At 27.6% G+C, this 26703-nt stretch overlaps 1 protein-coding gene across 2 annotated transcripts in view; it reads left to right on the forward strand.

Moving 5' to 3' along the window:
- The first annotated feature begins 198 nt into the window (after nt 1-198).
- The window catches only part of LOC100199347 (heat shock protein 75 kDa, mitochondrial), a 28569-nt gene continuing 2064 nt past the window's right edge, over nt 199-26703 (forward strand). Inside the window, exons 1-11 of one of the 2 annotated variants that reach the window (XM_065813722.1) lie at nt 199-573; nt 2961-3001; nt 8147-8207; nt 8857-8939; nt 9897-10276; nt 10385-10494; nt 10626-10699; nt 12069-12688; nt 12793-12986; nt 18128-18371; nt 22640-22712. In XM_065813722.1, the coding sequence (XP_065669794.1) occupies nt 435-573; nt 2961-3001; nt 8147-8207; nt 8857-8939; nt 9897-10276; nt 10385-10494; nt 10626-10699; nt 12069-12688; nt 12793-12986; nt 18128-18371; nt 22640-22712 (2019 nt within the window). In that variant the 5' untranslated portion in view covers nt 199-434. The remainder of the gene's footprint in view (nt 574-2960; nt 3002-8146; nt 8208-8856; nt 8940-9896; nt 10277-10384; nt 10495-10625; nt 10700-12068; nt 12689-12792; nt 12987-18127; nt 18372-22639; nt 22713-26703) is intronic. The other variant, XM_065813723.1, reaches the window with a different exon arrangement.

A 26703-nucleotide genomic window follows, 5' to 3' on the forward strand; every position in this document is an offset into this window, starting at 1 on the left:
TACATATATATATATATAATATATATATATAATATATATATATATATATATATATATATATATATATATATATATATATATATATATATATATATATATATATATATATATATATGAATTGAATCGTTTAAAAATGACTTATTGTGGACAATAATGAGTTAATAAGTTGCAAATAACTATTGATTAAACTTTTAATTTAGGTGAATAATTGATTGGTCGGCTGTAAATGAAGTCTTTTAAAATGGTCGGTTGTGCAAAGGTTGGTTCTACCCTTTGTCTTAATTAAGAGCGATAATGCAGAAGTCGACTCTAAATTATTCTCACAAAGTAGTCGGTCGAAAAAAATTAGGAATCGGTTCTGTATTAAAATTGAAAAGTCAGCTTCGGCACTAAAAAACCAAAAAAATTGTTCCGTTTGGTCAGTAAAATCAAAAATGGCATTTAGAAGCGTGATTAAAGCATTTAAAAATAAAAAAATTGTCACATTTGTGCCAACATCAGTGAAACCGATTCCTTCTAAATACTTTTCTCATTCACATGATTATTTAACAAGATGTATTAAAAAGTCAAATGGTAATTAAAATTTGCATCTATCTAAATAGTTCCCAATATTCTTAAGCACCTACTTACCTAATTACTAGGCTATCTATTAGTTCAAAAAAGAAGATGTATTATCATAGGTAAATTCAAATATATGAATCTTCATACAATGTGTAATTCAAAAAAAAAAAAAGGTTTTAACAACTTTCAATAAGCTTTGGAAAGCTCAAAAATTTGAAATTATTTAAATATCTACTAGACATTAGTTCATATCTTGTCATTATTTATTCATAATAGAGCTTGCTGATGCGTATTATGTATATTTTTTTTATTTTTTCATTTTAAGTTGTTATTTTATATTCACATATAAACTTGTCGGCTGGCACAGTGGTTTATTGAATTCTTAGATTACTAAATTTCACATCAAAAGCAAGTCTAATTTAAAACTGCTTCTGCTTTACATGATTCTGTTTTTCTCAACTTCTCTCAAAATCAGACTGAATCATTTGCAAAGAATTTTCCGATTTATCTTTTGATTTTAAGGAAAAAATGAAACCAGAAGGAAGACAAACATGTCCTGTGTCTTTGTCAAACATTTTAGTTACTTCTGTTTCTATAGCTAAAGTATAAGTTCTGCTTCTATAGCTAAAGAGTCTAGTTTCTCACTTAGACTTTTATTATGTCTCTTACTGACTGTTTGTGTGAATGTTTTTGTAAGAATGCTTGCTCGAACTCTCCTCTTTACTCTTGTACAGTCTTATGTAATGTCTCCTCTTTAATCTGTAAATTCTTTTGTAATGACCATTGCATATACTGTCAAATTAATTTTTTATTATTATTAGTTATGGATATTTTTAATTTAATCCAATAACCTAGTTTCTGACAATGATTTCTTATTAGTTTGCTATGGTGCTGATTTATTAATATTAATTACCATATATTTTTATCATGCATAAATCTACTGTTGCGGAATAAAGTTATAATTGATAGACAACATCCCTCGATTCCAGTAGCCTCAGGGGTAACACAAGGCTTTATTCATCAAAGTCTCATTATTCCTACATTAACAATCCTTCTGACTGTCTTACCAACAAAGTGGCTTTATTTGCTCACAAACAACTGTATTGCCTAATTTTTTTTTTATTGATTAAATGTCTCGATAGTTTAAAACAGGCAGCTGATATAGAATCAAAGGTGGAAAGTAACAAATTACATTTACTCGTGTTACTGTAATTGAGTAGTTTTTTTGTGAATTTTTACTTTTTAAGTATTTCTTTAAATATTTACTTTTATTTTTGCTTAAATATACATTTTTAAAGTATTGTACTTTGCTACATTTTAAATCATACATGTTACTGAGAAAAAAATTTATTGCGTATTAGTATTTAATTTTACAAAAAGTATGAAATTAATTTTTTTAGTGGATAAAAATTGTTGCTTATTTCATAAAATTGTTTCCATATATTTTCAGTGATGTTTTAAGTGAAGTTACAAAGATATTAAAAATTGCCTTGCTTCCATTTTGAATTTTAATCTTTCTTGTTGAATTTTAAAAGAAAATTAAAAAAAAAATGTTTAAAGAGAAAATTTAAAGCAATGGTTTACTATGTTTATATTTTATACAAAGTACTATGAAAAAACATGAAAAACTAACTTTATATTTTTAATTAATTATATATCCTAGTTAAACAATTATTGGCTTTATTTTGAAGATGTTCCTTTTTAGATGCTTCTTGTTATTATGAAAAAAAAATTATTCAAAGCATTTTATACATATATACATAGCGCGCATACCTTCACAAAATATAATGAGAAATTTTCCACTTTTATGTTTCTGCAAACACAAAGAAAAATAAATACTTTAACTGACAAAATAAGTGTTGAATAATGACGAATTTAAATATTGTATTATCTATATTAAAAGCAAACACACTTAAAAATATTACTTAAATATAATTATTGTAAATATATACTGAAAAGAATAGACCATTTATGTTTTTTATTCGACTGGTCTGTTACCTGAGAATGGCTGTTAAAAAAGTGAAAAAAACGCGGTAACGGTAACGATTACTCAGTACATTTTTAATGAGCTATTTTTTAACTTTTGCTTGAGTAAACTTTTCGACTGGTTACAATTACTTGTACTTGAGTAAACTTTTACTCAAGTACAAGTAGTTGTGATGTATAGTATATGTTAAATTATTAAATAATTTGGGCAGGATCTTCAAATGATTTTTAGCACCTTTTATTTTAAAAAGATTTTATTAGATGGTAAGATTATTTAATCAATATTTTGAATAAATTACTATATAATAAGCATATAATTTCAAGCATAGAATTTCTCAATATAAAGCATAGAAAAGCATAGAATTTCTCAATATAAATAATGTTAGTAATAATAATAAAGTTTTACAATTTAGGTTTTGTAACCCAAAAGTTATATACAACTGCATCTTCTTCTGTAAGTTTTTTGATGTTTTTAATAAGTTTAATGATAATAAATATATATTTAAATTTGGTGGTTGATTTCTGAAATTATTGCCTTTATTAGATTAAAAAAAAGTATTATTCAAAGACTTTTTTTAAACATTTTCACTTCCAACAAGGCTGCTAGCAACCACTATTAGAGTTGAACTGATGTTTGAAGAAAAAAAGCTAGACAAATAAGAGTTTTTGGAGTACTTAGGAAAAGTCACAGCAAAAGGATGGGACAAGAGCAGCACCCGTTAGCGAGTTAGTGTTAGTGAGCAGCACCCGTATTTATAGAAAAGTGAAAGCAAAGCAATAATTAGACGATTTGACAGTCGTTGAAAGTTGGCTGCAAGAACAGCTCCAACTATGTTTGCACCTTGCATTTTGGCACCTTGTCTAAAAGAGAAAAGGATCTGCTCTAGATATGGCAACAGTATTCTATACAAGGACAAATTTGAGATTTATAGAAATAAAGAATAAAATCCATAGTAAAAAAGTGGTGAGTATGATAAAGAGATGCAACCTTAGCAGATGCTAATTTTGCAATCAATTAGATATATGGTTTCTAAGAAAGATCGAAAGTAAAAGTTAATCCTCAATGATGAAGGGTAGATGACTCATTACCGTTCATAAATATAGGAAGATTATTGTGAAAACGATTAGCTGGAAAAAATGAGTTTTAACAGAGTTAAAGTTCACCAGCCACTAAGAACCCCATGCTGTAGCCATAGTGAGATCCTTTTCAAACTCAAATGCTCCCTCCAAGCAATCAGAGAGTGTTGGCTTCTTATCAAAACAAGAATAAATGGTAGTATCATCAGCAGATAATGCCACCTTAGATGTGAGAATTTCTGAGAGGTTGTTAATGCAAGTTAAAGAAAGTATAGGGCCAAGGATAGAACCTCGAGGAACCCCTGAAGTTACAGGAAAAAGAGTGCTGTCCAAGCGAGGACAACTTTTATACTACTATTAGTAAGAAGGATTCAAAATTCTAGGAGATGTTACCTGATACACCATGAGAAAAGAGTTTGTGGAGATGCCAATTTGCATGCCAATTTTTATCAAAGGCTTTAGAAATATCAAGAGCTATCGAGAGAGAAGTTTATCAAAGGTTTTAGAAATATCGAGAGCCTTAACTTCTCCACATCTAATGCACGATAAAACCTATCACTTATTATGGTTAACAAATCAGCAGTAGTATGAGATTGTAATTTATATTGATGATCAGAAAGTAAGTTATTATATTCAAGATGAGAGATTAGGTGTTTGTTAATTAAAGACTCAAAAACCTTGCTGATGAAAGGACAAAGACTAAGGGACAATAGTTAGATGAGTCTGATCGCTTTCCAGAATTTTTATAAATAGGGATAACAGATGCCGTTTTCCAGCAGACTGGAAAACAAGATTCTGATAAACACTTGTTAAATAGTTTTGAAAGTATAAAGGACGCCTCCGAAGAACACTTAAGCAAGACTATAACAAGTATGTTGTCTGGACCACAAGCTGGAGTGATTCTAATGTCAAGCAATGGATCAACCTGTTTGTCTGCTATATCAGGTAGGATGTGATTAGTGGAATCAAGAGATGAGATAAATGAAAAGTTCTTAGCAAATAATTCAGCTTTGTTATTAGCTGAGATAACAAAATCTGAATCATGCAAGTGAGTAGAAATAACAGATTTGTCTATATTATCGACAGATGTCTGTTTTCTGGAGAATTGTTTTGGCAATAGATATGGAAGTAATTGTTATGATAGGAAATTGCAGCAGCACAATAAGAGGAAAACCATGGAGAAACAAGAGGTTTGACTTGGAATCTTCAAGAAGGTATAAAAGATCCCATGCTTGCCTGAATCCAAAAAGTTACATTAGAAGCACATTTGTCAGTTGGAAAAGTTAAGATTACCCAGGGGCCATCACAAAGAAAATCACAGAAAGAGTCCCAATCAGCTTTAAAGTAGTTGTAAGAGATGATAGGGGCATTCTGATGATGAAGAAGAATGGGATAATAGTTTTAGAGAGATCAAGCCATTGGACAGTGGACCAGATAGTGGACAAAACTGTTTTTCAAAATGTGAAAATATAAGATTTTTTAATTCTAATTAGTAATTTTTTTTTCGTATATTGTTGCAGCGTAATATAATTTTAATTTATATTACGCTGCAACACGACTGACATTTAACCATACTGCAAAGCATTAACCATGTAGCTTACATAATATGTATATCTATGAAGAATAAATGTATGTAATTTTTTTTTGCAACTGCAATATCTATTTTCATGGTGTATACTTAGCAAAATCTGTAATTGTGGCACGGGTTTTTATGTCAGGGGAGGGGGAAGGGTTTTTTTTTTCAATATTTTATATTATATTTACAAAAATTTATATTATACTTTATAATAAAGTTCAAAAATAAGGGAAAATGTTTGGAGAGAAGGGGGGGGAGTGTGCAATGCACTGCAGACCAGAACAGCTAGTTTTGAAGAAAAACTAATATAGAATTTAACTGATATTGTTATATTAACTAAATTTGAAATAAGTAAAAATATAAGGTCTCCGCTTCGAGGGATATTTTTTTATTATTGATTGCTATGGATACCTCATTTTTTATAGCAACAAGCTTTTTGTTGTCATATTCAGTTTTATACAAAATTCATAAAATACTCTGTATTTGCGCGAATGTTAAATATAAGTGTGAATTTAATATATTACAACAAAATCGTAAACCAGTGGCCTAGGAAGGTCAAGAAAGTTAGGTGTGCTCAAAAAAAAAAGGGGGCTAAACCAGCCAGAATTAGAATTAGAATGAAAAATGGGAGTTTGGGTTGGTTTGGAGGGGGGGGGATTGTCACCTTTGTCCCCTCTTTCTACGCCAATGTTGTAAACATTGGCATAGAAAGAGGGGACAAAGGTGACATATTATTACATATATTACATTTATAGCAAAGATAAAACATTGTAATTGTAAATTATTTATAAAACACTGCACTGTAGCTATACCAACAATAATTCAAATTAAAATAACAAAATTATTCTAATAAAGAATGTAACTTAGATATCATTTTTATAGCTTGAAAATTTTAATAGTTGAATTGCTTCATGTGGAAGTTGAATTTTATTAGAATTTGATACTGGTTTTCTCAAACTGCTAATATATGGATCAGATGAACATTGACAAGGATTAAGCCAGATTACTTTTTTTTCCATACCACTTAACTCTAATTGAACAAAGCAGGTAATAAACAGGCTTCCTTCAATATTAAGATTGCGTACATCTTGATCTGGCTCAAATTGTTTGTATATTGCCTGACCTGTTGCACCATCAAAACCAACGTTTGATCTTAAAGTTAATCTTGATAGCCAACTTTGTGAAAAAGCATTACTTTGTAAAGAGACCAATCTTAATGCTGCTGCAGATCTTATAAGTTGATATGCATTTTTAGTCAGCCCACAATCTAAAATTAAAGCAAGCGCTTCATCAGCTGAAAATGTTTTTGACCCTGGTAAATTTCCTGGTTAATTACAGCAAATAATAATTCTTCTGGTTTTGATATAATTTTTATTTTATTTACTTTAGATGAAGTAACAATTAAATCAAATATACAATAATGTGGAACACAACTTTATTTGTTTAGTTTCTTTTCCTTGATACTTAATTCTTTTTCAAGCCAAATATTATAAAATTTTCTTTCACCAAACTGCTTATTCTTTTTTTTTTGTTTTAATTGATGCTTTATTGATATTAAATCTTCCGCCTTTTTTTAACTTTTTAGTTTTTGCATATAAGTCTTAATCTAACCAGGAGCTAAATTTCTCTTCAAAAAAAAAATTATTTCTCTTGCATCTATTCCATTTTCTTTTATACAACACGATAAATTGATCCAATTTTAAACTATTACCACCAATATATGTACTTTATATTGATATCTTTAGATAAAATACTCAAATGGTTTTCTCTTATATAATGGTGTAATTTACATTTTTTCATTTTCTAAAGTAAAAACTAGACTGTACATTTCATAAATATTTTATACATGAATTTATATAAGAGTTACTATACTAAAAAACAATATAATTACCTTAAAAGCATCACTTAATTTTTATAAACTTATCAGCAATGATAAGTATTTTTTTGATTAACTTTCGATTAAATAATTTGGTCAAATACTTTTTGTGTTTGTAAAACCACAAAAAATATGTTGGCAATAACAGATGTTTAACTGCGACGGTATAGGTAACTTAAAAGTTTATGAACTTGTTTTTTAAAGAATAAAATACAATTGGACTAACAAGATAAAATTATTAATTTTCATATTTTGATCTTTAGCTAGGTTTTTTGAAAATTTGGGTAATGTAAGAGAGGGATACATGCATAATCGATAAAAAATAAGAAATATAAAAACAATAAGAAATATAAGTACCAAATATACTGTACATAGTACAAATAAACACTACAACTAGCATAAAAAGGTTTTTGCTATGCAAAATTAGATATCCATAACAACCAAATAAAAAAATATTACCTTCATAAGTATCATTGACTTCAGTATCGTGAAAATAGCATAAATAAAAAACCTGCAACTCCCAAAAACAACTTGTTGCTATGCAACAAGGTATCCATAGCAGAGTAACACCTGCAGAGTCACTAACACTAGAAAGCCATTCAGTGTGATGAGCATTAAAGTCACCATCAACAACAATATTGGCTGAAGAATAAAGAGAAAGGGCTTGGTCGATTTGATCAGAAATAACATCGAAATGAGTGCTGTCTGGAGACAAAGGAGAGCAATATAGAGCTAAGAGAAAAGTGATAGAGTAAAGTAGTGCTGAACAGAAGCACATTAAAGAATAATCTGTGGATTCAAACCTAATTTTACCATTGTCTGCATACATTTTGCAAATGTTTTTGCTGCAACAAAAATTTAAGAAAAATTTAATTTTATAGCATATTATAATTATAACATTTAATATCAAAAAAGCTTAAAAAGCACATATTTAAACACCATGTCCATTAATAAACAGTTAGATTTTTTTCAAAACTGTTGTTTTTTAAAATAAATAATATGTATTAAAATTTTCACAAAATTTTCAAAATATCTTGTTACTTTATTATCTTGTATCTTTTTTTCTTCAGGTTGAAGAAGATAAAGTTAAAGATGAAACCCATGTTATAACAGATTCAGAAACAATACAAGGTTCTTCACACATTATTATTATATTGATGTTTTATTATTATTTTTAAGTAAAACTAGGTAATAGAAAAGTTAAAATATTCAAAACCAATTGCTTCTCAAACTTAACAAAAAAACTTTTGGAAAAAAGAAATTGTGTAAAAATAATCAGAAAAGAATAAACCATGCTGTTAAGGTTTTATTTTTTGACATGTTTGTTTCCTGAAAATGGCACAGTTTAGTCTTTAATACATTAAGATCCTTGACCCAATTTAGATATAGTATTTTGTAGTTAGTCTGATTTTCTGTTTTACCAAAACGATACTCTACTGAATCCACATGACATGCCATTTTTAGTGGTTGAAGTAATGTTGTAGTTTACAGTAAAATGTTTATTGAATGATCTGCACTTAAATCTTTCATTCTAATTTACTGCGTTTGTTAATACATTTTAATTTTTAAAGGTTTCCTTTGATTAAAAACAACTATATAACAACTTTTGCTTGAGTACAAAATTTTTTTACTCTTTCCACCTCTGATAATTTAGTATTATCATTCAAAAAAGTTGTGAATTTTGTGAATTCTATAAGTTTGTTATATTTTAATTATGTGTTTATATAAATTTAAAAAATAATCCAAATGCAGACTGGTAAAATATTTTTTTAATCCGCAGGGCCAAAAGTTAAACATGAGTTTCTTGCAGAAACAAGACAGCTGTTAGATATTGTTGCCAAATCTCTCTATTCTGAAAAAGAGGTAAGTTTTTTCAAATCAAGTCACTTATATTCAGGAATTAAATCTCAAGTTAAAAAAAGTTAAAAAAGTTAATTTTTTTTAAGATTCCCCTATTTCTAATACTTAAATAAAGTTTCAAAAAGAAAATGTGACACATTTGAATGTATTTATTTGGAGATTTAGGGTAACTATATATTATAAGATATTAATTTATAACTTAGTCCAATAGAGTATTCATTGTCATCACAAAATAGTTTGACATTTTGCAGAAATTGCAATGTGTTTAATCTTTATTTATCCTTTCCCCCCCCCCCCCTTTTAATCAAAGATACTCAACTTTTTTTTTAATTGTGTAGTGTGGGTCATTTATTTTATAAAATATTATAAAATTGATCCTTTTATGAGATTAGCTTCATTTAAGTATATGAAATTTTTCTAATAAAATCTTAAATCACTTTTCTAATTCAATTTGATTTGACATTTCAAAGATTTCAAGGCCCTATTTAATACCTCAACTACCTTTGACTTTTTTCTTCAGGCTTTTATGGGTTAACAGAATTTTATAGTACAAATTCCAAATCAATGTTTTATATTTCTGAATAATTCTTTGCTAATAGAACTTGTTTAATTTATTTTATTATTTTTCTGAAATGTTATCTATTTTTTTACTGGTACTCTTAAAATCTTCATTTTACAGAAACTATAGAAATCAATTCTTGTGAATGTATTAACCAAAATGTTGAATAGCAAAGCATTAAGTTAAAGTATTCTGGCTAACTATTATAGCTTTAATCTTGAAAATGTTTACATATTTTAATAAAGACAATTTAAATTCTTATATTTAGTAAAAGAATAAAAGAGAAAAAGTTTTTTAATTAAACCTATTATTAAACAACGTCATATCTTTAAAGTGTAGTTTTATATAAGTTATAAAAGTTATAAAAAAATGAAAGAATTTAATAATTATTTATTTTTTAGGTATTTATACGTGAAATTGTTTCTAATGCTTCTGATGCATTAGAAAAACTACGACATCTACTCCTTACAGGTGCTATGGTATCTGATGCTGATTTGCCACAAGAAATTCATTTAACAACAGATGAAGACAAGGGATTATTTATCATTCAAGACTTTGGTGTAGGAATGAAAAAAAATGAACTTATTGAAAACTTAGGAACTATTGCAAGATCAGGTTCAAAATCATTCGTTCAATCAGCTTCATCTAATGTTTCAACTCAAAATATAATTGGTCAGTTTGGAGTCGGTTTTTATTCAACGTTTATGGTGGGTTCTAAGATCGATGTTTACACAAAATCATATGAGCTAAACAGTCCTGGCTATCTGTGGACATCAGACGGGTTTTTTTTTTTTTTTTTTTTTTGTTGTTGTTTAAGTTAAGCTTAAAATTTTGTTTATCTTATTTTATCTGCTAAAATTTTTTTTAAAACCTAATAATTATAAATTAGCTCAGGTACATATGAAATTGCAGAGGCTGATGGAGTATCACGTGGTACAAAAGTTATTATTCACTTAAAAGAAACTGAAAAACGGTTTTCATTAAAATCCACTGTTGAAGGTTTGCAGTAATTTTTTTTTTTTAAGAACTTTTATTAACAACTTATTAAAAAGTTGTAAAATATCTTTTTATTTTAAGTTGTAAAATATCTGTTTTAAATATATATATACTCTTTTTAAATATCTGTTTAGATATAATTAGGCGTTACAGTAACTTTGTTGGATTTCCCATATATTTGAATGGTACTTTGTTGAACAATGTTCAGGTAACAATTTTAATTTTAACTTTTTTTCAATTGCACCTTTCAGAGTAAAGTTTTTTTTTAAAGTATAAAAGTGTTCTTTACATATAATGGAGTAGTACTTTGTATTATACATCTAATATCCTTAATCCTGTTTGCTTTCTCATCAAAATTGATCTTTCTGATAATCTAACCTCTAAAATTTATTTACTGGTGACACAACTATATATTCCAGTTGTTTTTTTTATCTTTTTGACAAGGTCCAAAAACGCTTATCATTGTAAGGTTGTATTTTTTTTTATTACAAACGCTACAATGGCTGCTGCTTCAATGAGCTATCATTACTTGTTTATAACCAAAAATTAATCTTGAGTGATAGACACCAAGTTCGGATTTTTTCTTGAACATTGATAATTTTTTCCCTTCTTCATGATTTCCTGACTCATAAATATACAGTTTTTTAAGTCTTCTATCAACCACTTTTTTGCTATTTTTTCCAACATAATCAGTGGTTGCTTACAGCATTGTTAGGAGTGATTTTGTTCAAAAAAAAAGTTTTTTTAGATTTTATAGTGTGAATATTCAACATGATGGTTTGTGTTTTTATCTTATTTTAGGCTCACTTTTGTTTTTTTTTGTTTATATATAGTTTAAATAAATCTATTAATTTATTCAAATATAAATTTATTTTTTGTCAAGCATTCACAAATTTCAATATGGATTTGCCTTTCTCTTAAATATAATGCATTATGGTATTTGTATGTACTTTGATGCAATCATCAAAAATAAGTAAAATGTCAAATATTGTAGAAACTAAGATTTTCTCTGTAGATATAAGTGTATTTTATTCCACATCTTTTAACTCATTTATTTAAATTCTAAAAATTATATGGTTGAAGTAAACCTTTTTAACAGTAGTACAATGTTTGAGGTCATAGAAATCATGGTGGGGGTTTTAAATGTTATGTAAATGCTTTAGCAACTCAGAAAAACATAAAACTCTTTTTGTTCATTTACCAACAGACCTTATAAAGATGGCTTAGGATTGTAAACAAACCCAGAGCATCACAAGGCAGAGTTTGATTCACACCATGGGCATGGTGGAGATAGAACTCAGAACTTCTCCCTTATGAAGAGAGTACAACTACACCACTACTGCATCAAAAAATTTATAACTTGTTCAAGTAGTCTGAAACTTTAAATTTGTTCATAGAGTTATAATAAATCTAACTTCAATTACTCTTGATTTTAATTGTTGTTCAAAAAACATAAAGTAAAAATTGTAAATATTACAGTAAAAGTTGTAAATATCACAATAAAAATTAAATATTACAATATAAATGGAATTTTTTTGGCGATGTTTTTACTATTGATCATACTAAATTTATTTTAGGCGCTATGGACAAAACCTGAGCGTGATGTCACAGATGATGAGCATAAAGAATTTTACCAATTTATTTCTAACACTTCAGATACACTCAGATACTCACTGATGTACAAAGCAGATGCTCCATTAAACATTCGTAGTGTTTTTTATGTACCTTCAAACATACCTGAAATGTTTGGTTTTGGTCGTATGGAATCTGGAGTTAGTCTTTATAGCAGAAAAATTCTTATCCAATCCAAATCCCCAAAGTTGTTACCAGATTGGCTTCGTTTTATGCGTGGAGTTGTTGACAGTGAGGATATTCCATTAAATTTGAGTCGTGAGCTACTTCAAGACAGTGCTTTATTGCATAAACTGAGTGAAGTTTTAGTTGCAAAATTACTGCGCTTTTTTATTGAGCAGTCAAAAAAAGATTCAGAAAAATTTAACAAGTTTTATAAGGAATGTGGTAATTTTTTCAGGGAAGGAGTTGTTACAACTCAATCATCAAGTCAAAAAGAAGAAATTTCAAAATTGCTACGCTTTGAATCATCAAAAGGACGTCCTGGAGAATTTAAGTCTTTAACTGATTATTTAGCTGATATGAAAGAAAATCAAAAGGAAATTTTTTTTCTTTGTGCTCCAAGGTATTATTACTATATAAATATAAGATTAAATGAGTATTGTATTATTTTAATGTAATTTAATGTAGTTTAATTCATTTAACCTAATTCTAATATCACGCTTTTAGTCGTGAGTTAGCTGAATCATCACCTTACTTTGAGGCATTAAAAGCTCAAAATGTAGAGGTTTTATTTACTTACGATGAAAATGATGAAGTTGTCCTTGCATCTCTTAAAGAGTTTCAAAACAAAAATATAATATCTGCTGAAAACTTTTTAATGAAAAATGAATCCGCTACTGAAGTCAATGAACAAGTAGAAGGTGAGATTCTTTTGACTTATTTGTTTTTAATATTGTTTTGTACAAAAAAAAGTTATTGCATAATATTTAGTTTGAAAAATGGTAATTTTGTTTTTAATACTGTTGTTAATAATATTATTACCATGATATTAATCTTTGAGTGATCCCCAAGTGTCAAGACATACTGTGTTCATATTAAAGAGAATATTTGAAAAAATATTTAGGCTGAATTTTTTTGATTAAAACAAAATAATAAATGTATACCAACAAAAACTAAATTTTAATTTTTTTTTAGTATAATTTTAAAAGTGTCACGAATATTCAGTGACTATTTAGTATTTTGCCTATTTGGCTACTTTTTTTGCTTTTGGTATTCGTTCAAATATTGCAAACTAATTGAACGAATACCAAATACCAGATTATAACAAAAAAAATGCACAAAAACGGATTACGTATAACTATTTTTTTGAGTTTTCTATTTTCAAAAAATTATTGGAATATTTGATACTTAAAATCTATTTGCTTAAAATGTTGGTAGGTTATGATGAAAATATTTTCATTGTTTGGTGATAGCAAATGATGCAAATTCTGAATAAATTATACATACTTTCAAAAATAACGATTCACTATGTTCACTGCCACCGGCAAATAATAAGAAAAATTTTAACAAGTTCTGTCAGGGTAATCTTTAGCACTCGAGGTTGGCTTTATAGAGAGTATCGCATTGTAAATTTTTTCAAGATTTTCTGTTCTTTTGCTTGTATTTCAGTACAACAAAAACTTTTGCTTAAGCCATTTGAATTGAGCAAGTGTGTGAAGCTACCTTTAATGAGAAGTGCATTTAATTCATCCTTAAGAGAAACAGGTGAACTTTCTGATGTTGTACATGGTGCTTCAGCTAGTAGTGGTTCCTCATCATTAGAAGTAAATCCAAAAAGCCTAAATGCAAGTTTTCCAGCAAAGTTTAATGTATTTTTTAATGGAACAATTGAAGCATTTTTTAGGCACTTTAATAACTGCATAACATTTCCGTTAATTCTTTCATCAATGCACTTTTTTAAATTTGAATGCAATAAAGATGTAATATCTGTATTCATAGCAAACAGTTTTGCAAGCATGAATTCAAGAACAGTATCTGCTCTCGATAAAGTTGCATTTTCTCTGCTAAAGAATTCCACTTCTAGTTTTGCTAGCTCTAAAGCAGCATGTAATGAAGCTAATGACTCAAAATCTAGGTTGTTGATTACATCAAGAGCATTTAACTAGTAAATGTCTGGAATAAGCATTTCTTAGTTTTTAAGGCGCAGTCATTTAAAAAAGTGAATTCCAACAATGACGAACATTGAGATGCAGTTCGATTTTTTTACCAAATTCCTCAGAAACTTTTTTCTGAAAAATTTCATTACAAACTGATGACATTTTTATGAATTTTACTACTTTTTGTGCATTCATCAAAATCTCAGGGTAGTCAACATTAATTTCATGGTTTACTGATTCAAAACAAGTTATCATCGTAAATTCCATGTTCATCCTCTACTGAATCAATGACCGTTTTCTTGGGAACTGGTACGTTATGTCTTTATTTTTCTTGTATAACGTGTCGCATATGCCAAGATGAATTGCATGATTAAAGCAAAGCTGATCAACAATGTTCCTTAACTGCATGAGCTTATTGTTGATTGCTTGACCATCTTGAGTAGAACCTACTACATCTCTTTCCATACAGATACCAAATGAATTCAAATGATCCTTAATATTTTGTATTAAATTTTCAGCTGGACAGGAACCATAAATCCTAATGAGGCCAGTTTCATAGGTTTTCTTACATTCGCTTTCTTGCAGGTTGACACCAATGTGCCTTCTGAGCCTCAAAGATGTCTATTCATCGTGCGTTAAGCTGAATTTATGTTCCATTTTAATTTTTTTGATAATTTCTTGTTTCATCGCTCCTTTTTATCAAAAAAATCTTGATGGATTAAATTCATCACAGTTGTTGGACTTTTAGGAAGATGATTTCCTCTTTGTTGAATCGATGAGCAAATAAATTTGTTGCTTCTTATTGTATTAATCGAAACACCGTCTGTAGCAAGATCAGCTACAATTTCTTTAAGGTTCATTTTTTGAAAATAACTGTCCATGGTTTTAATTTTTTTTTCTGGTGGTGGGTTTGAGCTGCTGTTTGATTCTCCAGTTGTAGGGCTATTGATAGTAATTCCATAATGCAAAATAGATTTCTGTAAATTAGTTGTGGATCCACCGAAGCATGTTACAACAGAACCGGACTTATTACAGATGCCTTCAACATCTCTTAAATTTAGAATTTTACGCAGGGCAGCAAATTTCCATAGTGATGACATGATTTATCTGGAAGATATATTTTCAAAAAAATTAATTATCAAAAAATTAAATAATTGATAGATACATTATCGTGAATTATTTTTATTACATATCTATACGTTAGTATTTTGTTAAACCAAAATAAACGCTAAAAATATCTGTATGCTTTTTTAAGAAATAAAATTCTTCAATATAAAGAATAGGCCATTCTATTTGAGTATTCGAATACTTTATATTCAAATATATTTGACTGTTTTATTCAATATTCAAACATTTTTTCGGAATAGTTGATTAATTTTGAAAATGAAAAGACATGTTAAGCTTTCCATCAAAATACAATCTAAATGATGAAATAAAAATTTAATTTCTTACAAATTTGATTTTTTATACCTTTCCATAATAAATAAACATTCAAAAGACATTATACAAAAAAACTGCCAAAACCTGCTTTTGAAAACCGGCGGTCATTTCATTTATATCGGCTTTGACCAAAAACTGGGGTTTTCGCTTATTGGTTAAAACCAATTGGAAACCCTAGTGCTACTAGGCATCAGTGATGGTTCATCGGTGTCAAGTTGCTTTTCACAGGGAAGAATTAACCCTTCACTTGTTGTGTTTAAACTAATCCCTTGAAATTAGTTTTAAAATGTGCATCAATAACAAAGACTACTGTATAATTGATATTTCCATTAAAGTTAAACCCATTAAAATTCAGGTTGTAGTGATGATATCATTTTTAATTAGTTTAGAGTTCTATGTGCTATATCTATTAATAGCAACTTCTTAAATTACTTCAGAAGTGCAAGTATACCTGAGCAAGTTCTTTTTGTAATCTTTTGAATGGTTTGAAGAGTATGATACTTTTATGTAAATTTGTTTAGTTATTTTACTTTATAATTTTCCAAAAATTTGCATTAATATGAATAAAATATTTCCCATGTTTTAATTTTATTTATTGTTATAAACTGGTTTTGTGTTATATTTAATGTTATTAAATTATTATCTTTATCATGATTCTGTTAAAACAATTGTTTTGTATTATTTAACTGTATATAAAATATAGTTAACAGAATTTGTTTTGTAAACTTTTCAGCGGGTACCCATATTCTCGAAATTCTTTATTAGTCATGTAAGAATACATTTCATAAAATATATTTTATAAAACATTTGTTACTTATCTTTTTTTTTTAAATATCACATAAATTAGTTTGTATTTTAAATTTATTTATTAACATAAGTTATTATTACTTATTTACTTATTATGATTGTCTCATCTAAAATTTAGTGTAATTTGATTTTATAATTTTATATATAAATTATTTTATGAACTTTATTTAAATACGTATAGAAATACTTATTTCTTATTTAAAAAGATCCCTGCCAAAACCTTATTCCTCAGTTGGTGTATAAGCACTCCACTGTGATTTCAGCTATATCTGTAATTACGTACGCTCTTATTCTATGAAACTTTGAAAAAAAAATAAAAGAATAAACATAACTATAAATAAACAATAATAATAGTTTAAAAACATAAAACACACTCACGATACTTATATAATGTTTCTATTTTTATTTATACATATTTAAATTTTTTATTTTATTATTAAAATATGTTTTTGTTATTTTTATTTATCACATTATATTTCATTTTTATCTATTTACAAAATTGATTAATTTCTGGCTTAATTAGGTTCTGAGTTCGATCCCTAACACATCCCTGGTAGTACCGCGCTCAACTTGTTTCTCCGCGCAGCAGCCTTGTTCGTCAAGGTTCGTGTTTCGGAGTTATAGAGCTGAGAGAGGATTATAACCACAATTAAGTAGCCTCCTCGTCTGTAGTGGCCTTCTTGGCCTTGGGGAGGTGAATTAACAAATATATATATATATATATATATATATATATATATATATATATATATATATATATATATATATATATATATATATATATATATATATATACAAATATATATATATATATATATATATATATATATATATATATATATATATATATATATATATATATATATATATATATATTAATATGCACAAATAAATTGCAAATCAAGCAATTGCTTAGCAAGCAAACCTAAATTTACAAGTACATGCAAGCACTGTGTAAATGAATTAAAAGCAAAGTTTTTTTGCTTTTAATTCATTTACACAGTGTGATAAAAATAGCTTTTTTTGGATGATCTAGAATCTCAAAGCCTAACATTTATATTTAATAAACTTAAATAGTAAAACAAGGTTGTTTATAAAAATGATCAAACAAAACATTAGAACAATGTTAAAATTACAAGAGAAATGCAATATTTAACAAAATGTTAAATAAAATTAAAGCCTGCTTACAAAAAAGAAATATGCCTATAAGAATTATTAAGAACAAGTTTGATTAATATAAATATTATTGATTAAAGAAAAATTATTTACAAATATAAAATTATAACAAAAGTAGTAAACTTATTAGCCATACTACTTTATAAAAAGATTTCCTCTGGTAGCTGCGTATTACAGTTTTGCACTGCTAACTACATATTACGATTAAAACTACCAGCTGTCTATTACGATTGGCGCTGTGTGATTGGTTAACATTGCTTGCTTTTATTTTTGAAATGCACACTTTAATTCAGACATTTTTATCAGGAAAAAAAAAAGGAGGGAAATAGTTTTTTCTATGTAGATACTGCCTGCTTAAACTTAAAGTTTTTTGATTTGGATTTATCTACTGAAGCCCTGCTTATTGCTATTCAGTATGACTTTATGCACAGCTAAGTATCCATTATTTGCTTGACTGATTAAAAGTTTATATTGATCTTTAGATAAAAATAGTTTATCACAAACAGAAGCATCAGAACTTTTGGATTGGATTCAAAAAGTACTTGGAAAATCTAAAGTTCCTAATATTAGAGTATCCAAGAGACTTATAACACATCCTGCAATGATTACTGTTCCAGATATGGGTTCAGCTAGAAGATGGCTTAAATTTGTGAAGTCAGGTCCAAACGCAGAGCTTCTAAATATGAAATATGATATTTTACAGCCTACTTTTGAGATAAATACTAGGTATGTGAAAAATTTTATCAAATGTTTATATACCTATTTTCAGAAAAATATAGTGGTATGATATATAATAAAAATATAATATTTTATTTATTTAATTATTAAAGTCAATTTTAGATTGGTTATCATTGGCTTATAAAGTAGATCTTTTACCTTTTAATATTCCAAAAAGCAACACTTACAGAGTATATGAGGAATAAACATGCTGTTCAAACATTTTTAAATTTATTTTTATAGATATATACTTAGATAAGTAAGCTTTTGTTCATTTGACAACTTGCAGGATTATGTTTCGTTTTTCTTGAGATGTATGCATTTTTGGTTTCTTATTTTGCGATTGTAATGTAAATAATCATTTTTTTTTTTTAACAAATTCATTTTCAGCAAGTCTTCAAGCAATCACTATTAAGAGTCAACAGAAAACCAAGAAAGTGGTTGACAGATGAAAAATTGTGAATTAATTAGGATTTAAACATTAAACATGAAGACGATAGAAAGAACTCTGAAGCACCAAAGGAATAGTTGTAGTAAAAAGGTGTGACCTTGGCAAATGACAAGATGAGTTTTGGTTAATAAAGTAAATGGTGATAGCTCTCTTGAGCAGCAACCATGGTAGTATTTGTAGAAAAGAGATGAAACCTTGGTAAAATAAGATGATAAGATAAGAGATGGGACCTTGGTAAAATAAGATGATAAGATAAGAGATGGGACCTTGGTAAAATAAGATGATAAGGTAAGAGATGGGACCTTGGTAAAATAAGATGATAAGATAAGAGATGGGACCTTGGTAAAATAAGATGATAAGATAAGAGATGGGACCTTGGTAAAATAAGATGATAAGATAAGAGATGGGACCTTGGTAAAATAAGATGATAAGATAAGAGATGGGACCTTGGTAAAATAAGATGATAAGATAAGAGATGGGACCTTGGTAAAATAAGATGATAAGATAAGAGATGGGACCTTGGTAAAATAAGATGATAAGATAAGAGATGGGACCTTGGTAAAATAAGATGATAAGATAAGAGATGGGACCTTGGTAAAATAAGATGATAAGATAAGAGATGGGACCTTGGTAAAATAAGATGATAAGATAAGAGATGGGACCTTGGTAAAATAAGATGATAAGATAAGAGATGGGACTTTGGTAAAATAAGATGATAAGATAAGAGATGGGACCTTGGTAAAATAAGATGATAAGATAAGAGATGGGACCTTGGTAAAATAAGATGATAAGATAAGAGATGGGACCTTGGTAAAATAAGATGATAAGATAAGAGATGGGACCTTGGTAAAATAAGATGATAAGATAAGAGATGGGACCTTGGTAAAATTAGATGATAAGATAAGAGATGGGACCTTGGTAAAATAAGATGATAAGATAAGAGATGGGACCTTGGTAAAATAAGATGATAAGATAAGAGATGGGACCTTGGTAAAATAAGATGATAAGATAAGAGATGGGACCTTGGTAAAATAAGATGATAAGGTAAGAGATGGGACCTTGGTAAAATAAGATGATAAGATAAGAGATGGGACCTTGGTAAAATAAGATGATAAGATAAGAGATGGGACCTTGGTAAAATAAGATGATAAGATAAGAGATGGGACCTTGGTAAAATAAGATGATAAGATAAGAGATGGGACCTTGGTAAAATAAGATGATAAGATAAGAGATGGGACCTTGGTTAAATTAAGATGATAAGATAAGAGATGGGACCTTGGTAAAATAAGATGATAAGATAAGAGATGGGACCTTGGTAAAATAAGATGATAAGATAAGAGATGGGACCTTGGTAAAATAAGATGATAAGATAAGAGATGGGACCTTGGTAAAATAAGATGATAAGATAAGAGATGGGACCTTGGTAAAATAAGATGATAAGATAAGAGATGGGACCTTGGTAAAATAAGATGATAAGATAAGAGATGGGACCTTGGTAAAATAAGATGATAAGATAAGAGATGGGACCTTGGTAAAATAAGATGATAAGATAAGAGATGGGACCTTGGTAAAATAAGATGATAAGATAAGAGATGGGACCTTGGTAAAATAAGATGATAAGATAAGAGATGGGACCTTGGTAAAATAAGATGATAAGATAAGAGATGGGACCTTGGTAAAATAAGATGATAAGATAAGAGATGGGACCTTGGTAAAATAAGATGATAAGGTAAGAGATGGGACCTTGGTAAAATAAGATGATAAGATAAGAGATGGGACCTTGGTAAAATAAGATGATAAGATAAGAGATGGGACCTTGGTAAAATAAGATGATAAGATAAGAGATGGGACCTTGGTAAAATAAGATGATAAGATAAGAGATGGGACCTTGGTAAAATAAGATGATAAGATAAGAGATGGGACCTTGGTAAAATAAGATGATAAGATAAGAGATGGGACCTTGGTAAAATAAGATGATAAGATAAGAGATGGGACCTTGGTAAAATAAGATGATAAGATAAGAGATGGGACCTTGGTAAAATAAGATGATAAGATAAGAGATGGGACCTTGGTAAAATAAGATGATAAGATAAGAGATGGGACCTTGGTAAAATAAGATGATAAGATAAGAGATGGGACCTTGGTAAAATAAGATGATAAGATAAGAGATGGGACCTTGGTAAAATAAGATGATAAGATAAGAGATGGGACTTTGGTAAAATAAGATGATAAGATAAGAGATGGGACCTTGGTAAAATAAGATGATAAGATAAGAGATGGGACCTTGGTAAAATAAGATGATAAGATAAGAGATGGGACCTTGGTAAAATAAGATGATAAGATAAGAGATGGGACCTTGGTAAAATAAGATGATAAGATAAGAGGTGGGACCTTGGTAAAATAAGATGATAAGATAAGAGATGGGACCTTGGTAAAATAAGATGATAAGATAAGAGATGGGACCTTGGTAAAATGGAGCAGAGGGTCAATCATAGCAGCTAGGGCAGATCCAACAACAATTACAAAACATTTTTGAATCTTGTCTAAAAGAGAGAGGGTCTCATTAGAGAAACCAAAATATGACAACAGTATTTTGGTTTCTCTAATGAGACCCTCATAGATTTTCTAGAAGTAGAGAACTAGAGTTAAGAGAACAAATATGACAAGCGCAGTAGAGAGAGCGGACCTTAGCAGATGTTAACTTTGCAATGGATTGTATATATGGTTTCGTTGGTTTCATAGGTAGTGAATGATAATCTGAGAAGTCATAAAGTAGAAGACTCAGTAAGAGTGTTGCAATTCATCAATAAAGAAGTATCAACAATATCTTGATAAATATTAACAGTATACAACTGAGTTTTGTTTGGGTTAAAACTCACCAGCCACTTGATTTCTCAGGATCTTGATTTTAATTAGTTACAGTAGTAGTTAGGGAGTTGTTATATATTGTCTTAGCTGCTGTAACTTGGTGAACAATTACTCTCCGTTATAAATTCTAAATCCAAGTTCATTTCAAAAACATTTTCAAATTTCTTAAAATTTTGTAAAGGATAAAACACTATATATTGCAAAAAAAAGCCAGTTTAATAAGTAAACCAATATTTTTAAAAATTTTACTATTATTATATTAAAAATTATTATGGTTGTCTAATTGTTATGTTAATTTTAGTATTTTAAAAAGTGGCCTCATCTTGCTTTACTTTAAGCACTGATTTTTGTAAAAAATAACTTCTAAAAATATTTTGTATATAATAATGTGAACAGACTTTACTCATCTTTTTAATTTAAAAGACTGCCTGCCTAAAATAAGACTAAATTGATTTAGGTACATTCATTACATACATTTCTTTAAAAATCAATTGGTACTTTCAGTTGGTGGTCAGTAATTTTTAAACTAATCTAAGAAATAGGAACTCAACATTCAAGTGACAAAAAAAGTTTGCATTATTGTTAAAGAATGTTTAAAAAATTTATTACCTTACTGATACTAAATAGAACTTTTGAAAAAAAAATTTCTTTGAAAATAGGTCAGGTGAATTCTACAAAAATAGGTCTTTTAGTTTTTGTTAAACCTGGTACTAAAATAAAGCAAAGTTTAATAAAAATTCTAAAAATAATATTAATTTCATGTAAACATTAGTTATTTTTAGAATTTCTATAAAGATACAAACATATAATTGCTTCATTTGAATACCAGGTTGACTTTTTTTTAATAACATTAGGGACTTGTTTAATAAAAAAATAGCATAAACATGTACTAAATATTGAATAATTGAGCCAAAGTTTAATAGTTTTAGAAATATTTAGTTTTCAACTTTTATTTTAGTCATGAGTTAGTACAGTCTATTCATAAGCTAAAAAGTATTAATCCAATGTTGGCTGAGCTTTTTATATATCAGGTAAATTTTTTATTTTTTTTTAGTAATTTTATTTATTTTCAATGTTTATTTATTTATTTTTATTTATTTATTGTTCGTAATTTGCATCATTGTTTTGTTATACCAAATTAGGCAAATTAGACGCTTATCAAATTTATTAAATTGGATCGACTTTTAGAAGTGTTAAAACGAATTTTTTTTACTATTTGGAATTTTGTTATAGAAACTTTTTTATACTTAATTAATTAACAAAAAAATTTCATCAAAAAATGTCAGGTTTGATATCATTGTGTAACAAATTAATACTGATAACTTTTCAGATTTTTAATAAACTACATACTAATAACTTTTAATATTGCTTCCTAAAAGAATCTTTTTATGTTAAACAGATCTTTTTCGTACATAGATTTTACCACATCTTTATCAGTTGGTTAGTGAATATACACTTCTCTTGACCCTATATCTGTGTAATTAGATCAGTAATCATCTTTGTCATCGACGCTTACATAATTTTATTGGTGACTGATATCTTTTTTTTTTTTTTGTAATCATTGATGCTTTTGGCTTCTTGCACTGTTATAAAAAACATAATTTTTCTATCTCTTTATCATTTGCCTAAAGTTTTTCAATAGGGCTTTAATTTGGTGGATGATGTGCCTGGCTGCAGAATTGGCTCTATTCTGTTGGCGCTATAAAGTTGTATTATTCAAGTTATGACAAGTTTTTAATATACAAGACCTTAAATAAGGCATCATGATAAATTTAAATTTCTTAAGCTTCTATTTAAATTTTTGATTTACATACATTTAATTCTTGTAGTCATAAAAAACTTCTTTATCACAGTCGAAAATGCCAAGCAAGATATTTTTTTCTAAAATTTTTCTAGACCCAATGTCTTAAATTTGGAGAGAATGTTGGCTTAATTAATTGCAGACTAGAAATGATGTCCAGGTGCTGCTTTTAAAAAACCAACACAGTAAATTTTGTTTTCCATTACAATGCGTAGTTTTTTCTTTCGTCAGCAATTTAAAAAGCTTGGAACTAAAAATTGTTTTTGTTGTTTGATTTTCTGAATTTTTGAGCTAAATTTTGTTGTGAGAGTTCTGGATTTTGCTTGAGTGCTTCCTTTATTTTCAAAAACTTTTTTTTTTTCACTAAGAACTCTCATGTTGAAGAGTTCTTAGTGGAATTCCCCATTGAACAAAAAATATTTTCTTTGACAACTTTTGATTTTGCATTAAAAAAATTAAAGATGTTTTCTTTATGCATTTCTTGTTTTGCGCACATTTTGATAATTACTAACTTAAACTTGTTTAAATAAATGCAATGTTAAATTTTGATAAATTTTGACGTTTTTGACAGAGGAATTTTTTTTTAAATACCGTCATTATTATTATTAAAACACACAAGCTCCCTGTCCAAAGGAACTCCAAAGAATGCTTTTTAAAAACTCAAAACTTTCAATCTATAAAAAGTTATGCCTATCCAGGAAATTATAGCGTTTAAAATATTTAAAAAACAATTTTGATTTTAAAATCATTATTAGGTATAATATTTGCTAATAAATGTCGAAAATATTCGTATTACTTGTCACTTGTATGACACTGTTTAATTTTTTTTTTATGTATGTATGTACAAAAATTTTAACATTTCTAAATAAAGCGGACATTTATCCTAATATATGCTTTACAATTTATCTTGTTTTGTACATAACTTTCATTCTAGACACATAAATTGTTTGTTCTAATGGTTTATTTAACTTTCTACATAATCAAGAACAAACAAGGGCCATATTGTGTAATTATAAAAAGTTATTACTTGACAAAGTTAAAAAACCTTGCGTAATCCAGCATTTCTGCTGGGTACCCATAATCGGGGACTCAGCATAAACTGGTTCTGGCTCGTCTCTAATGTATGTATACATATAATATATTCATGTATAATATATTTATGTTTTATATTGTACATATAATGTTTAATATATTTATATATTTTATTTATGCTATGTATGCATATACAAACATATGTATATATATATTTTATATTATATATATATATATATACTTTATATATATTTTATATACATTTATATATAAATATATATATATATATATATATATATATATATATATATATATATATATATATATATATATATATATATATAAATGTATGCATATACAAACATATATATATATACTTTATATATATATCATGTATAGGGTAGATTAGGGTATTATGAGCACCTTAAGCAAAAATTGGAATAATTTCAAAAATAATTAAGCTGGATCCAAAATTTTTTGCGAATAAACAATATTTAGGGATCCCTTCTCATGATCCACTTAGATATTTGGGCACCCGAAATTTTTTCTTAAAAACACAGAGGTTTTAAAAACCTCACAAAAATGCTCATTTTACCCAGACCACTTGGTAATATGAGCACTTTAAATTAGCTCACAAAAAACATTAATTTTGTAAAAAAATACCAACCTGACAATTAGAACTAATTTTTGGAATATAATGATTTGTTATTAACAAAACTTATCATTAAAAGATCAAATTTTAAGCCACTTTTTGTTGAAACAATACTACTATGTTTTCCGCAAGAAAAAAAGAAAATTAGTTTGTAATTTTTTCAATTTTATCAACTCAAACCTTTGAACGATAAAAATTCAATTTTTTTAAATTTAAATTACAGATTTTACAATATTTAGTATTATTAAAATATTAAAAAGTTTTACTATATTTTATTTTTATTCAAAAAACCAATTAAAACCACTGCTTTTTTAGGACTTTAAACTAGGTAATTTCAATGAAAATCACTGGGTAATTGAGCATGCTCATATTACACAAAAATGGCATCTTTAAATAAAGTCAAAACTAAATAGTTCTATGCATTGTTTTTCAAGCCAAAAAGGATTGGATATTTAGCAAACGTAATTTTTTTTATGAAAAAATTAATTTCATTATTTTAGCACCAAAATTTCGCGCCACAGACTTATTCATGCGTGATGATATTATTTTAAAAAAGCAAAAAATTTAACAGCGTTTTAATTAGATGATACCCGCTAATTATTTTATATAGATTTACGCTAATTGCACTGATTCCTGTAATCACCACATAAAGTCGATTCAAAAAATACATAGCAACTTTAACTTCACTGCTTACATCTAAGAAATCTTTAAGTATGCTCATATTACCAAGGTGCTCATATTACCCTAATCTACCCTAAATATATATTTTATATATATATATATATATATATATATATATATATATATATGTGTGTGTGTGTATGTATATATATATACATATATATATACATACACACACACACACACATATATATATATATATATATATATATATATATATATATATATATATATATATATATATATACATATGTACTTGTCTATTTGTGTATCATAGTACATGCATATTTGCTTTTATACATAAATAAAATGTTATACATATACGCTTCTATTTAACATACATATATGCTTGTAGCATTGTGTGCATTAAAATCTAATGCAACATACATTTCATTTTATAGTATCATTTATTTTAAAATTTAATAAGTGTATATATAATATACATAAATATTTTATAATACACATAAATTTTTTACAAATAAGATAACTCATAAATATTATATGGTATATATTATAGCGTATTTATTGTAAAAGTAAACTTATTTGTTTAAGCTTGTTTTGATTGGATACCTTTTTTTATTTTCTTAATATTATAGAAAATTCCTCTGATAGCAGTTTTAATTGTAGGGTATAGCTAGGGTTGTCAGATGCCCAACGTTTACAGAAGAGAATACAGTACCAAACTTGTATAGATAAATTTTTTTTCTGTGCTCTTCGTAAAAGCCGGACATCTGGCAACCCTAGGTATAACAGGGTTAAATTTTGGCATTAACAGCATTCCAATAACTAAGTTTACTCCTGCCAAACGGAGACATAAGAATACGAGTTTATTTTATCGTTGGCGTTAAAAACTGCC

This window comes from Hydra vulgaris, chromosome 12, assembly GCF_038396675.1.
Source record: "Hydra vulgaris chromosome 12, alternate assembly HydraT2T_AEP".
Lineage (NCBI taxonomy): Eukaryota > Metazoa > Cnidaria > Hydrozoa > Anthoathecata > Hydridae > Hydra > Hydra vulgaris.